Source organism: Eurosta solidaginis, chromosome 3, assembly GCF_040869045.1.
Source record: "Eurosta solidaginis isolate ZX-2024a chromosome 3, ASM4086904v1, whole genome shotgun sequence".
NCBI classification, from domain to species: Eukaryota; Metazoa; Arthropoda; class Insecta; order Diptera; family Tephritidae; genus Eurosta; species Eurosta solidaginis.
The window spans coordinates 263297412-263309999 of record NC_090321.1 but is presented as its reverse complement, the minus strand read 5'-3'; the positions used below and the strand labels follow the sequence as shown (position 1 = coordinate 263309999).

Here is a 12588-nt window from a genome sequence, read left to right as displayed (position 1 = left end):
CACGATTGAAATGGAAAAAGACAATAAATTAGTCTTCTTAGATGTAGAAGTAAGTAGTAAAAATAAAAATCTACTAATGAATTGGTACACAAAATCCGTTGCCTCGGGACGATTAATAAATTACCACTCAAACCATCCATGGAAACAAAAAATCAACACAACAACGAATTTTATAAGAAAAGTAATATTACTTAGCAATAAAGATTTCTGGACGGATAACATTAAAAAGATAAAGGAAATTCTATATAACAAAAGCTATCCAAGTTCTCTTACGGATATACTAATCCAAAATACTGTAAACAGAGTTCACCAAAAAGATAATAACACACAACAAGATAATACTTACTTACATCCCGGGCCCTACAGATAATGAAATATTACATAAAACAATAAATAACAAAAACATTAATTACGCGCATAAACCTAACAACACGCTCAAAAAAATTTTCACTAGAACAAAAGACCCAATTAAGAAAGAACAACAAACCGATGTTGTTTACGAAATAAGTTGCAATGGTAACGAAAATGAAAAATGTAACAAATGTTACATCGGTACAACAAAACGGCAACTAGGTATAAGAATTAATGAACATAAGAAAGATGCAGAAAACAAAGAAACGTCGACCGGGCTAGCACAACATCTAACAAAGAGCAATCACGTAGCGGATTTCTCAAATGTTAAAATTTTAGATATTGAACGGAGAGAGAAAACGAGGCTGACGCTGGAAAGTATACGCATTCAACAACAATTACAAAACGCGATGAACTTCAAAAAAGATTTTGACAATATAAGCAGCGTCTACTCAGCTGTTGTACAGAGATGCAACAGAATGTTAAAAAAATAAACAAATGTCATTTAATGTGTGAATAATGTTGTGAAACAAATTGTATTAGTACTTGAATCAAATAATTATTAATGTTAATATAAATGTAAGTAGCAAAATAAGTGATAAATGATGTGTCAGTTTCATGTTTATTGTTAGATAATCTAATGTATAATGTTTAATGTATTTAATTTTATATATTTAACATTAAATAGATCCTCAAAGAAGAAGACGTAAGGTAAACGTCGCAACGCGTCGGGAACAACAAATATACCCTGTTTCAATTTATGGCCACAAATGCTCATTTTAGCAAACCAAAAATTCTGTAAAATTTACAGATTCCTAAGCAATCTAACTGCTTTTTTTGTTAACACAACTGATCTTACTGGTCATTTCAACAGCGATCAACAGTCAACACATGAGCAAATTTCAAAGAGAATTTTACGCTCACTTCGCTCTCTACTTTGTACTTATGTATGCTGTGTACTATATGTATGCACATATTTACGTATGTATATGACGGCCGCCGTAGTGTGATGATAGCGTGCTTCGCCTACCACACCGAAGACCCTGGGTTAACACCTCGGGCAAAGCAAAAGCAAAACATAAACATTTTTGAAATAAAGTTTTTCAATTAGAAGAAAATTTTCCTAAGCGGGGTCGCCCCTCGGCACTGTTCGGCAAGCACTCCGAGTGTATTTCTGACATGAAAAGATATCAGTGAAAACTTATCTGCCTTGCAAATGCCGCAACATAGATGCTTTCGTACAAAGCTGTCGCAGCAACTTTTTTTGTTCATTTGACTACTAAAACGGCCAATTACGAATCAACGATTTGTGCGCAGTTGATTCAACATCTTGTTGCGATGGATAAAATTGACAGAAATTTCGGTTGAATTGACCCGTATTTCGGTTGATTTTACCAGTATTTTTCTTTCAGTGTATACGTAAACATTTGGTGAAATTTGAAGCCTCTAGCTGTTAAAATGGGGCAGCTTTTCGCAATTAGCTTTTCGCAATTAGCTTCATATCTGAACAATCGGTTGTGGGGATATATGCTATATATATGACCGATCTCATTCTTTTTTTCAGACAACAATATGTGCAATATACGTAAGCATTCGGTGAAGTTTGAAGCTTCAGTCTGATACAATGAGGAAGATATGACAAAAATTCTCTTTTCTGGGGGATATTTGTATTTGTATTGGTATTTATTTAGTAATTAAACATTAGTACAATAAGACTTACGTATTTTATAGTACAACAGCAAAATTATCACAAATATAAATGCTTGGGGAAACAATAAAATAGAGATATCAGATACATCATATCTTAAAAGTAATGCAAATCAGCAACCCCACTAATCTTGCCTTGCTAGGGCCGATAAAATAAATAATTAAAAATAAAATTTCATAAAATAAAATAATTATAATTATGTTAAGATTAAAATATGTAGGACAAACATTACAGATTGAAATTAAGTCACTCTTAAAAATATAATGATTCATTGACAAGCGGAGAAGTGACTGTAGATCAGTTTTCTGAAGTTGCCTTTGTTAAACTGGCTTTTTACAGAATAAGGAATTGAATTCCAAAGACGAACGGCATTAATGAAAAACAGCCTTTCCGACTTTTTTTAATTTAAATGTGGGAAGTATTAACTGCAAGGGGCGCTCCGATCTAGGGAATGTGAGTTTATCATATAGATACCGAGGTGTTTTGCAGTGAATAAGCCGATATAAGAAAATACAGTTTCTGGAAATCTCACATCCCAGAAGAGAGGTTATCCACGCAGAAATATGGTAAAATTTACGCAATTCATAAACATATCGGGAAACGTGGTTAAATAGAACGTCTATTTTATGAGAACAACTAGAACCAAGTCTACTATATACTAACTCAGAATATGTAATAATAGGTTAAATCAACTGTAGCGCAAGATTACGCCTAATAGTAAGCGGGGTGAAATGTGCAGATAGTCTCAGGTTCCTCAGAGTGGCATAAACTTTGCGCATGGTCGAGGTGATATGATCTATGCAGCTAAGAGAAGAGTTGATTACGAATCCCAAGTTGGTAACTTTGCTGCCCAGCTTTAGTGCATAATTTTTCAGAGTAACAGCTGGAATGTCTTTAACCATCACTTTCCGGCTATGTATGGGCAGGACATAGGATTTTGGTGCATTTACGCTAAGATAATTCTCAGTGGCGCAGCGAGAAATGGAGTCTATATCTTTGTTTAGATTTTCAACAACCACACTAACATTAACAAGGGGACCTGGAAGATACAGCTGAATATCGTCAGCATACGCATGCATGGTAGCGTATTTGCAAGTCAAAACAAGTAAGGAAGGCTGCTAAGTTCGGGTGTAACCGAACATTACATACTCAGCTGAGAGCTTTGGAGACAAAATAAGGGAAAATCACCATTTAGCAAAATGAACCTAGGGTAACGCTGGAATGTGTTTGTATGACATGTGTATCAAATGAAAGGTGTTAATGATTATTTAAAACGTAGTGGGCCTTAGTTCTATAGGTGGACGCCTTTTTGGAGTTATCGTGGGTGGACCAAGGGTGACTCTAGAATGTGTTTGTACGATATGGGTATCAAATTAAAAGTATTAATGAGGGTTTTAAAAGGGAGTAGCCCTTAGATGTATATGTGAAGGCGTTTTCGAGATATCGACCAAAATGTGGACCAGGGTGACCCAGAACATCTTCTGTCGGGTACCGCTAATTTATTTATATATGTCATACCAGGAACAGTATTCCTGCCAAGATTCCAAGGGCTTTTGATTTCGCCCTGCAGAACTTTTTCATTTTCTTCTATTTAATATGGTAGGTGTCACACCCATTTTACAAAGTTTTTTCTAAAGTTATATTTTGCGTCAATAAACCAATCCAATTACCATGTTTCATCTCTTTTTTCATATTTGGTACAGAATTATGGCATTTTTTTCATTTTTCGGAATTTTCGATATCGGAAAAGTGGGCGTGGTCATAGTCGGATTTCGGCCATATTTTATACCAAGATAAAGTGACTTTAGATAAGTACGTGAACTGAGTTAAGTTAAGATATATCGTTTTTTGCGCAAGTTATCGTGTTAACGGTCGAGCGGAAGGACAGACGGTCGACTTTGTATAAAAACTGGGCGTGGCTTCAACTGATTTCGCTCATTTTCACAGAAAACAGTTATCGTCATAGAATCTATGTCCCTACCAAATTTCACAAGGATTGGTAAATTTTTGTTCGACTTATGGCATTAAAAGTATTCTAGACGAATTAAATGAAAAAGGGCGGAGTTACGCCCATTTTGAAAGTTTCTTTTATCTTTGTTTTTTGTTGCACCATATCATTACTGGAGTCGAATGTTTTGTTAAAATTTGACTTAAAAAAAAATTTTTTTTTTTAAAGTGGGCGTGTTCGCCATCCTATTTCGCTAATTTTTATTTAGCACACATATAGTAATAGGAGTAACGTGCCTACCAAATTGCATCATGATATCTTCAACTACTGCCAAATTACAGCTTGCAAAACTTTTAAATTACCTTCTTTTAAAAGTGGGCGGTGCCACGCCCATTGTCCAAAATTTTTCTAATTTTCTATTTTGCGTCATAAGGTCAACGCACCTACCAAGTTTCATAGCTTTATTCGTCTTTGGTAATGAATTATCGCACTTTTTTTGGTTTTTCGAAATTTTCGATTTCGAAAAAGTGGGCGTGGTTGTAGTCCGATTTCGTTCATTTTAAATAGCGATCTGAGATGAGCGCCCAGGAACCTACATACCAAATTTCATCAAGATACCTCAAAATTTACTCAAGTTATCGTGTTTACAGACGGACGGACAGACGGACGGATGGACGGACGGACGGACATGGCTAAATGAATTTCTTTTTTCACCCAGATCATTTTGATATATAGAAGTCTATTCTATATATCTCGATTAGTTTATGCCGTTACGGATTACCGTTATGCGAACAAAGTTAATATACTCTGTGAGCTCTGCTCAGCTGAGTATAAATGTCATTAACAAATATACTAAATATCAAGGGACCCAAAATAGAGCCCTGGGGAACACCACACTTCAGGGGTTTGAGTTGCGAGGCTACTGATCCGATTTTTACCTTTTGAAAACGACCGGATAAATAGTCCTTTAAATACATTAAAGCTGATTCACCAAACCCGAAATAAGATTTGAGCTTGGAGCAAAGCAGAGGATGGTCAACTGAGTCAAATGCTTTTGAAAAATCGAGCAAACATAAGAGAGATAATTCACACTTGTCAAAGCAAATTCTCAAGGCGTCCATGATTTTAACCATTGCAGTTGAGTATACATGCTTTGATCTAAATTCCGACTGCAGAGGATATATGTATATGCTATTGTGGTTCGATCCGGCCGGTTCCGACAAATGTCTAATCGGACACATAAATATAAGCGCTCACCAAAGTTTATCAAGATATCTCGAAAACTGAGGGACTAGTTTGCATACAAACAGACACACGGAGAGACGGACATGGCTAAATCAGCTCAGCTCTTCATCCTGATCATTTCGGTATATTTATTGGTGGGGCTATCTATTTTCCTTTAAGGACTTACAATTGTGAGATTCGTGGCATGGAAGGTATAATGTTTGCGCTATATAAAACAATAATAAATCACAAACTTACCCAGCAGTAATAGTTTGATATCTTTCGCTGCCTGTATGCCGTCCTCCTTCAAATTCTTTTCGATTTGCTTTGAACGTTGTATGGCAGCACGCTCTTCAGCTGATGTGGTGCAGCCCATTGTTTCGTGTTTGTTTTCAAGTGTTTAGCTCAATTAAAACGTTTTACTGCAATGCAATCGCTACAGCGGGGGGGTGAAACACAGGTTTTGTCGCTTTTGAACACAAGTTGTAAGAATGTTGTTTGTTGTTAATTTGATGCAACTTTCGAAGTTGATATTTCTTAAATTGTTGTTGTCGTTGCGCTTTTAAGAATTATGCTTCAGTTGTGCTTTCTTTTCAATAAATTTTTTATTTTGAATTTGAATTAGCGTGTTTTTCCTTACGATGTTATTGTTTAATTTTCTTACTTATTTTATACATACATGTGCTTCTTCTTCTTCCTTATTTTATTTTTACTTCACTCCACATACAGACATACATATACATGTGCATTAATACATACATTCAAATCTCGTTGGGTCGTTTCATGGACAGTTCATTAATTCACTTTGCGAAAATGAGTAAACAATGATTACATATATAAAATTTAATATAAAACAAGTAAAGGTGTCTAAGTTCGGGTGTAACCGAACATTATATACTCAGCGTGAGCATCAATTGCACATTTCATTTCAGATAAATTACTTTTCTACATAACACGTGGCACCGCCCGTTTAAAAAATGCCTCCCCATTTCCTCTTACAATAAAACTTGATAAGTGAAATATCATTGATTCAAAATTATTTTTTTCTAAGTTATAGCTTATTATTCTAGTCTACGATCCTTTTAAACTTGTTTTATATCTAAGTTGCCGTGGTCTTTAACCGATTCCGTCCATTTTTACTAGAAATATTTTCTGCTATAGGGAAAATGTGTGTACCCAATTTTATTACGATCCATTAATTTTTCTTCGAGTAATGTCTCCCGAAACATAGAAAATTGCTTAGTCATAAAAGGGGCGGTGACACACCCATTTTTTAAAATTTGAAGTTTTTCCTATATATTGTTATAAATCCACTTGGGAAATGAAATACCCCTGATATAAAGCTCTTGTTTGCAAAGATATAGCTTATGTTATTCGTCCACGACCCTTTTAAAAATCTTTTATATAAAAGTGGGCGTGGTCTTTAACCGATCTCGTCCATTTTTTCTAAAGCATGCTTTATAGTAAATGCAACCTCTCTGCCGCATTTTGTTGCGATAGCTTTAACGATTTTTGATTTATGATTAATAATATTTGTAAAATTGATTTTATCACAAGTGGGCGATCCCACGCCCATTTAAAAAAATTTTTATCAAGAGTCTCAATATCAGTCCACACATCAAATTTCAAAATTCTACAGAAAAGAAAAAGACTGGTAAAATCAACCGAAATACGGGTCAATTCAACCGAAATTTCTGTCAATTTTTATCCATCGCAACGAGATGTTGAATCAACTGCGCACAAATCGTTGAATCATAACACAGGCCGACAAGAAATTTGACCATAAACCAGACCATACTTTCCTAAAGGTTTTCAATGCGCTGAATTCAAATCTGGATTTTGAGATATCCTAACCTAAATTGTGCAAAAAACACCGTCTTTGCCTATTTTTGCGGTTATATATAAACGACAGATTTTTTTTAAAGCACACATAGCATCTTAAAGAAGAAGTCTTTCTCTTACGAATGGCGTTGAGTTTGCTCTAATATCTTTTTTTTTTCGCTAAGATAGAGCAATTTAAAGTTTATAAATTTGCTAATTTTCCTATAGCTGAATAACCACTGAATTAACGTAGGTATGATGCAGTAGAACACATACCTCTTACGATAAGTCTTACGATAATTTGAGCAAACTCAACGCCATTCGTAAGAGAAAGTGTTCTTCTTTAAGATGCTATGTGTGCTTTTAAAAAAAAAAATCTGTCGTTTATATATAACCTCAAAAATAGGCAAAAGCGGTGTTTTTTGCATATTAAGGTTAGGATATCTCAAAATCCTGACGTGATAGAGTAATTCTGCGTCCAGATTTGAATCCAGCGCATCGAAAACCTTTAGGAAAGTATGGTCTGGTTTATGGTCAAAACAATCGGTCTCATTTTGTCGGCCTGTGTAATTGACCGTTTTAGTAGTCAAATGAACAAAAAAGTTGTAAATAAATGTAAGGCGCAATAACCTCCGAAGAGCTTTTAAGCCCAGCTTCTCTTCCAATTTGCGTCGTGCTCCTCTTGATTTTCCTTACAAATTGGCCGGAAGGGACCTACATGTTTTATGCCGACTCCGAACGGCATCTGCAAGGCAGATGAGGGCTTTTCATGGCAGAAGTACAATCGGAGCGCTTGCTGTTGCTTTTCACGGGGTGCGAACCCAGGGCATACGGTGTGGCAGGCGGAGCACACTACCATCACATCACGGTGGCACTTACTAACCGAACGTCAATTGGGCTACATCAAATATGTTGGCACACATTAAACATTATACACTTTATTATTTTGTTTTATTAAACGCACTTTAACCAAATTTTATATTTTATAATTTATTTAATTTATAGTTTTGAACTTCGCTTTGCAAATAGAAATGAAAATAGTAGTCACAAAACTGATTCTCAATTCTTTCAGTTGCAGCTCAACTCATTCTCGATTTCTTCTCTCGCATGTAGTTGTCACACTTGATTGTTTCGAACAAAACTTGTAGTATAAATGTTTGACGTAACATTTTAAAAAGAGAGCTTGTAAGTTATAGAAAAGTAAAGAATCAAATCGCAGGAAGGTAATTCACCACTGGAGTAACTTTACATGTAATTCGGCAAGTTTAATTTTCGTAACACTTTAAGTTGAAACGATTCCAAAACAACTCAAACTTTTATGTTGTCGGAAACATCAACTTGTTTTCTTATTTTGGTGTTTTTTTTTAACAAATGGCACCATCGTCATAAGTACAAAGAAGAGAGCGCAGTGAGCGTAAAGTTCTCTTTGAAATTTGCTCATGTATTGACAGTTGATCGTCGTTGAAATGACCTGTAAGATCAATTGTGTTAACAGAAAAATCAGTTAGACTGACCAGGAATCTGTCAATTTTACAGAATTTTGTTAACTTAAAAGCGACAATTTCTCTTCTGTTGAAATGATCAAATTAATTTGTTCGTTTGACAAAGAACTCGGTCGAATTAACCATAATTCGATCAATTTCACCGAATCTCCGTTAAGTCAAGAACAACAGAACCGATTTGTTGATTTTACTAGCACCATTTCTTTCAGTGTAAGTGTATTATTTACTAAATAATCACGTTTTTTGTGTTTTCAAAAATGTTATATATATAAAAATTGGGCGTGGTTATCATCCGATTTCGCTCATTTTCAATACCTTGGCCGCGTCAAGATCGTTGGTCAGGCTTCGTGATATGGGCTATGGGCTTTCTGACTTCGCACACTCTAGCCTTCTTACCAGTTTAGACTTTATCCCGGACAGAACGGACTATTGTATGCCGATAACTGCTACACCTGCTATACAACCTTCACCCCAGTCATTCCACCGAGAGAGGAGTGGGGAAGAGGAATTTTCTGGGGCATGGGACCGGTTAACTTGTTCACGGATGGGTCGAAGCTGGACGGAAAGGTTGGTGCGGGGTCTTTTGTCAAGAGCTAAATGTAAGCCGCATGTTTAAGTTGACTGATCACTGCAGTGTATTCCAAGCGGAAGTTGCTGCGATTAAGGTTGCGGTGGATGAAATGCTAGCCAGTGCTACTACGGTTAGGGAATTTAACGTCTACTCTGATAGCCAAGCGGTTATCAAGGCCTTGAGCTCAACTACAGTGCAATCGAGGGTGGTCTGGGAGTGCCTGACCTCGCTTGCGATTGCATCGAATTATTTTACAATTAAGATTATCTGGGTTCCGGGCCATACTGATATCCCGGGTAACTGCGGATCGCATCGGTACATCTGAACCGGATGAAGATGGTTGTAGGGATTTCGGGATTCCGCTGGCTACCTGTGGATTGCTCCTCCATAGCTGGGCCTCGAGTCAGCTCAGCAAACGTTGGGCGGACACCACGTCTTGCAGAATAGCAAGATCTTTCTGGCCGAAAGTGGATGGCAGGAGGTCTGCTGAAATAATTGGGTTCACTAAGGCTAACCTATCAATGGTCATTGGGGTATTGACAGGGCATGGGTATCCATGCGGTACGTCTCAATATACTAGAAACTCCATCCTGCTGCAGCTGTATGGAGGATGATGAGGTGGAATCACCAAATCACCCAAATCACTTTATGCTTGATTGCCCAGCTTTTGCCAGAACTAGTTGAAAGTACTTCGGTCGCGACTCACTTGGATCTCCCGAGGATTTATCCAAAGTTGAGATCGGTATCATTAGGAGCTTTATCGTTGCTACCCAACGATTCTCTAAGTAGCTAGATCTAAGTCACAGTTATTTTTGGTGTATGTGATATCACAACGGACCTTCATGTTGTCCAAGTGAGCTATCATTATCAGGGCAGCTACCAGCTAACCTAACCTAATACCAATCTCTTCTGGGTCCAGATAAGCTCGTGTACCAAATTTGGTGAAAATACCTCAGTACTTACTCAAGTTATCGTGTTAACGGACTGACGGACAGACGGACGGACATGGCTCAATCAAATTTTTTTTCGACCCTTATGATTTTGATATATGGAAGTCTATATCTATCTCGATTCCTTTATACCTGTACAACCAACCGTTAACCAATCAAAGTTAATATACTCTGTGTGCAAAGCACGCTGAGTATAAAAGTAATGCAAACGAAACATAAAAAAACAAAAACAAATACAGAGTGGGCAGCATGTGTTTTGTTTTAATGGCGCTGATATCCATAGAGAACCAATTGTCACAAATCCATCAGAATGAATGCAAAATGTTCAAAGTTCTCTTTATATGGTAATTTAAAATATGTACATTAGACTGGTGAAAAAATTGTTTCTTTCCTTCGAGCAGGCTCAAAATGTGAATTCCGATGGAAAAAAAGAAGCAAAGCTTAAAGCGGATTTACATAAATGCTCAGCTTTGTTTTAATATTTCCATATGTTCGGTTAATTTGAACTGGCCGGTTCGTAAGGATCTTACATAGACTGAGTGAGTTCGTAGTGTTACGAGCAGTTTGCTCAACGATGAAGCTGAAAACCCCAATTAGAAACTACGACCTATGCTATAAAATAACTCGAACCTCTTGACAAATACCAGAAGCTTTGTGGGACTTGTGGCTTAAAAAGATACAGCACTTCACTTACTTGGCGTACAAGGAGTAAACTGACAGCAGAGTTGGTTGTGCTAATTTTAATGGTAAACGCCAGATAGGCAACGTATCAGTCGCCGCATTCTTTATACTTTGCCAATTTTCTACTTTTGACATACTTCAGCTCACATAGGTAGCACTTTAATTTTTGCCATTAATAGTACGCGTCTGTGTAAAATTGGTGTTTAAAGTTATGGGATGATTTTAGTTGGCCAACTATTATTATTTTGATAATGAAATTTACAATTGTTAAATAAAATTATTTAGATCAGTCGTTATGTGTGCCACTTTACGCCATGTACGTGTGCTGTCAGTGAAAAATTACGTGCGTCGCGACGGTGACGGATTGTATCCGCTTAAGCCATTATGCAACTTGTTGTTGGATCTGATAGGTGTGCTACTTCTTATGGCTGAATTCTTAGCCTGGCGAGCGTAGGGCACTAGCACAAAACGTGTTTCATCGTTTTCTCATTGACAGCCAATCAAAAATGAAGGCAATTATCTCTCATAGCGCAGCATCTAAAAATCTATTAGAGTGCAAGCAATCAGATTCGGCGAGAAGGAAAGACATGGAACGAAGTGCGTGGCTGAAGTGTCGAAGATCATGTGCAGTTCTTACAACCTTGGACTAACAAAGTAACTTTATACATTGAAAAGAGGGGGTATTCTGATTATACACTGCCTTCTCGCGACACATGCTTTCAAATTAGTCCTAATCAGTGATTGACAACTCCATAAGATAACAATAAAACGCCTTCTTCGCTTTGAAGCTAACAAAGTGTTTATGTTAATCCGCCTTTATATCCAACGCTCAGAGTAAGGTGTATTGTCTACCCAGCAAACATAGATATTTCTACAACCTCCGAGAAATTTTTAAATTCAACATCATTCTCTAGTAATTCTCCAACCTTTGATACATTTTAAAAAATATATATAGTAGGGTGGGTCGATTTGTATGCACGAAAGTTAACCGATATCGTGCCATCGATTTTTCGATAGGATTTGGGCTGAGGAAAAAAAGTTCCACCACGCATACCCAAAAAAATAATTTTCTAGCCTGCGAAATTTAATTTTTTTGACTTTTTTTAAAGGTTTTTTTCATGACCTACTTAACAAATTTTTAATTTTATTGTAAAAATTTCATGTATACCCTGTCCGACCCAAAAATGTCCGCTAAAAACGTTGCCGATAACAGTTTTTTGAAAAGAAAATTATTATATGTTTTTAGCGGACATTTTTGGGTCGGACAGGGTATACATGAAAATTTTACAATCATGAAAAAAACCTTAAAAATAAAAGTCGTAAAAAGGTCAAAAAAATGAAATTTCTCAGGCTCCAAAATAATTTTTTTGGGTATGCGTAGTGGAACTTTTTTTCCTCAGCCCAATTCCTATCGAAAAATCGATGTCTCGATATCGTTTAATAAATCGATCGAGTCTAATATATAGGCCTTGTGTCCAACTTATTTATCCAATAGATATCCAAAATTTTATATCAAGTTGAGGCGAATTTCAAAATAAAAATTTTCTACCAGGTAGCAAAGCAAAAGTCATTGTGGATTTAAGGGGTTGATAAGCGCAATGCACAGCTTCCGCAACCTAATTAACAACCTCACCTACGCGAGACGAATCCTCGTACAAATATGAATAGCCAGAAGCAAGGCGAATCCATACCAGGTGGTGGCAAAGCGAATTCAACCAATTCGCCGTGCAGAGGAATGTCAAGTCAAAATAAAATGTTCATTGATTCCGATTAACTGAAATGTTGTAGTACATGGCGTTGTATGGCAAATAATCAAGAAGAAGCAATCAGCT

At 36.5% G+C, this 12588-nt stretch overlaps 1 protein-coding gene across 5 annotated transcripts in view; it reads right to left on the bottom strand.

The window, feature by feature from the left end:
* The window catches only part of Galphao (G protein alpha o subunit), a 251069-nt gene that overhangs the window by 222049 nt on the left and 16432 nt on the right, over positions 1 to 12588 (bottom strand). For 2 of the 5 annotated variants that reach the window (XM_067776224.1, XM_067776227.1), the window contains exon 2: positions 5490 to 6034. In XM_067776224.1, the coding sequence (XP_067632325.1) occupies positions 5490 to 5607 (118 nt within the window). In that variant the 5' untranslated portion in view covers positions 5608 to 6034. The remainder of the gene's footprint in view (positions 1 to 5489; positions 6035 to 12588) is intronic. The other 3 variants (XM_067776228.1, XM_067776231.1, XM_067776232.1) reach the window with 3 other exon arrangements.